This window comes from Acyrthosiphon pisum, chromosome X (genome assembly GCF_005508785.2).
Source record: "Acyrthosiphon pisum isolate AL4f chromosome X, pea_aphid_22Mar2018_4r6ur, whole genome shotgun sequence".
NCBI lineage: Eukaryota > Metazoa > Arthropoda > Insecta > Hemiptera > Aphididae > Acyrthosiphon > Acyrthosiphon pisum.
Window position 1 is genome coordinate 66,867,531 of NC_042493.1, and position 1,839 is coordinate 66,869,369.

General features: G+C 30.2%; 1 protein-coding gene across 1 annotated transcript in view; it reads right to left on the reverse strand.

Annotated features, from left to right (window-relative positions):
* Positions 1 to 1,058, reverse strand: part of LOC107884631 (protein FAM200A-like) — a 2,709-nt gene extending 1,651 nt beyond the window's left edge. Inside the window, exon 1 of the mRNA XM_016807142.1 lies at positions 1,049 to 1,058. Within this exon, the coding sequence (XP_016662631.1) occupies positions 1,049 to 1,058 (10 nt within the window). The remainder of the gene's footprint in view (positions 1 to 1,048) is intronic.
* Positions 1,059 to 1,839: the final 781 nt, after the last annotated feature.

A 1,839-nucleotide genomic window follows, 5' to 3' on the forward strand; every position in this document is an offset into this window, starting at 1 on the left:
TTTGTAGTAAAAATTTATAAAATGTTCAACTTTTATATCGAAGGATTGAAAATTAAAACAAGATTCCACGTAAATATTCAATTCTGTTGCCAAAAATGCTAAGAAATACATAAGCACAGTTTATTTTTTTAGTCATTTTAAGTTCAAATTTGGATGAAATTACATATTAAAAAACCTGGAATAAATATTTTATTTATTTTGTTGTGATTGTAATGATTGTATAATATTATTTGTGGGTACTTGAAACTTTTAAAGTATACTATTATATATCTATGTTAGTACCACGGTTTGTTGTTGATGTATAACGTGTTACCTGATGGATATTGTGATATGATTAATTTGGAATTTATTATTAATACCTATTATAGGTCAATTTTTTTTTAATACTATAGATAAGTATACCCACCTATAATAGGTATGTCTAATACCTAGACTGACAAACCGTCTCCGCTCAGAATCGTTTTTCTTATACAGTGATATTATATCATTGAATTCAAATTTAATACTATCCATTATACAGTGACCCACTTGTAACCTACTGTACAGCAGAGCGACATCCGCTTACCCACCTTTTTGTTTATTTGATTTTATTATATTTTAATAAAAGAAGATTAAATCTTTTTCTGTCTTTTTTTTAACCAAATATCAAAAGTCAAAATCTAAATTCAATAAAATTACAATATACATGTTTTGGATCTTGAGATTCACGGTAGAAATTGAATCTTAAATATGTTGTCATTGATTGCAAATTATAATTGTAAAAGTAGAAATTAGCATTATTTTTTTTATATACATAAATGGTTGCCATTGGTTTCTCGGGCAGATCAAGCGTACATCAAATTGTAACGTTTATGGCCTCGAATAAAGAAACTTTATCATAAACCAAATGTATGTGTGCAGCTTATATATACTCCTCAAAAACTACTGAATTGAATTTGACGAAAATCTCAGAGATTGTTTTTAGAGATGTCAGAAAAGTTAAGAGAGTAAGTATAGTTTAAAACACGTTAAAAAATATACCAAGTGCTAAATCCAATCTTCGACTTACGGTTGCTCATCTAGGTCAAATTATTGCACAAAGCTATAGGTACACTGACACCGATTTGTCTGTGAACTGAGGTACACTAAAACGTGTCTTAAACTGAGATACACCTATATAGCGTATATACTATATTTTAAGGTATAGCGATGAATGAGTGGGTGAGCAAGTAGTATTTGGCTTATATATATAATATATAGATATATAGGATTTTCCACAGTAATAACTGCACACGGGCGATGCCAGGAAATTCAGCTAGTATTATATTATATAATATAGTGTAGCCGATCACATATATGTGACACCGTTAAAAGATAATATACCTACTGAAATAAGTATAAAAATAAATATATGTATGTGGTGATAACAAGGAAGAAGGTGTACACAGTATAGTTATCCTGGTACACATACACTTATACTATTTTTAACATTAATAAGAGACATACTAAGAGGAAATCTTATAGTGGAGAACGTTTGAAACATTGAAAAGGTAGAAATTCGTGAGCACTTGGTTTAGTGCGGTATTTTGTTTAACCGTGGTCGTGGTGTATGACATAAAAAGTAAATCGTGATAAGTCGTGATAGTACCACAATGAATAGTGATAACGGTTGACAAAAGTATAAACAAAATTAACCACAGTTCTGGTAACTAGAACTAAACAGACCAAACGCTGGATCATGGCGTTTGCAATGTTTGCAAACGTTTACGGCTTTGTTTAGAGAACGAACGTTCCAAATTTCTTCGTTATCAAACATATGTAACGTTTGCCACCCAGTACAGCCTTCCAAAATCCAACGAA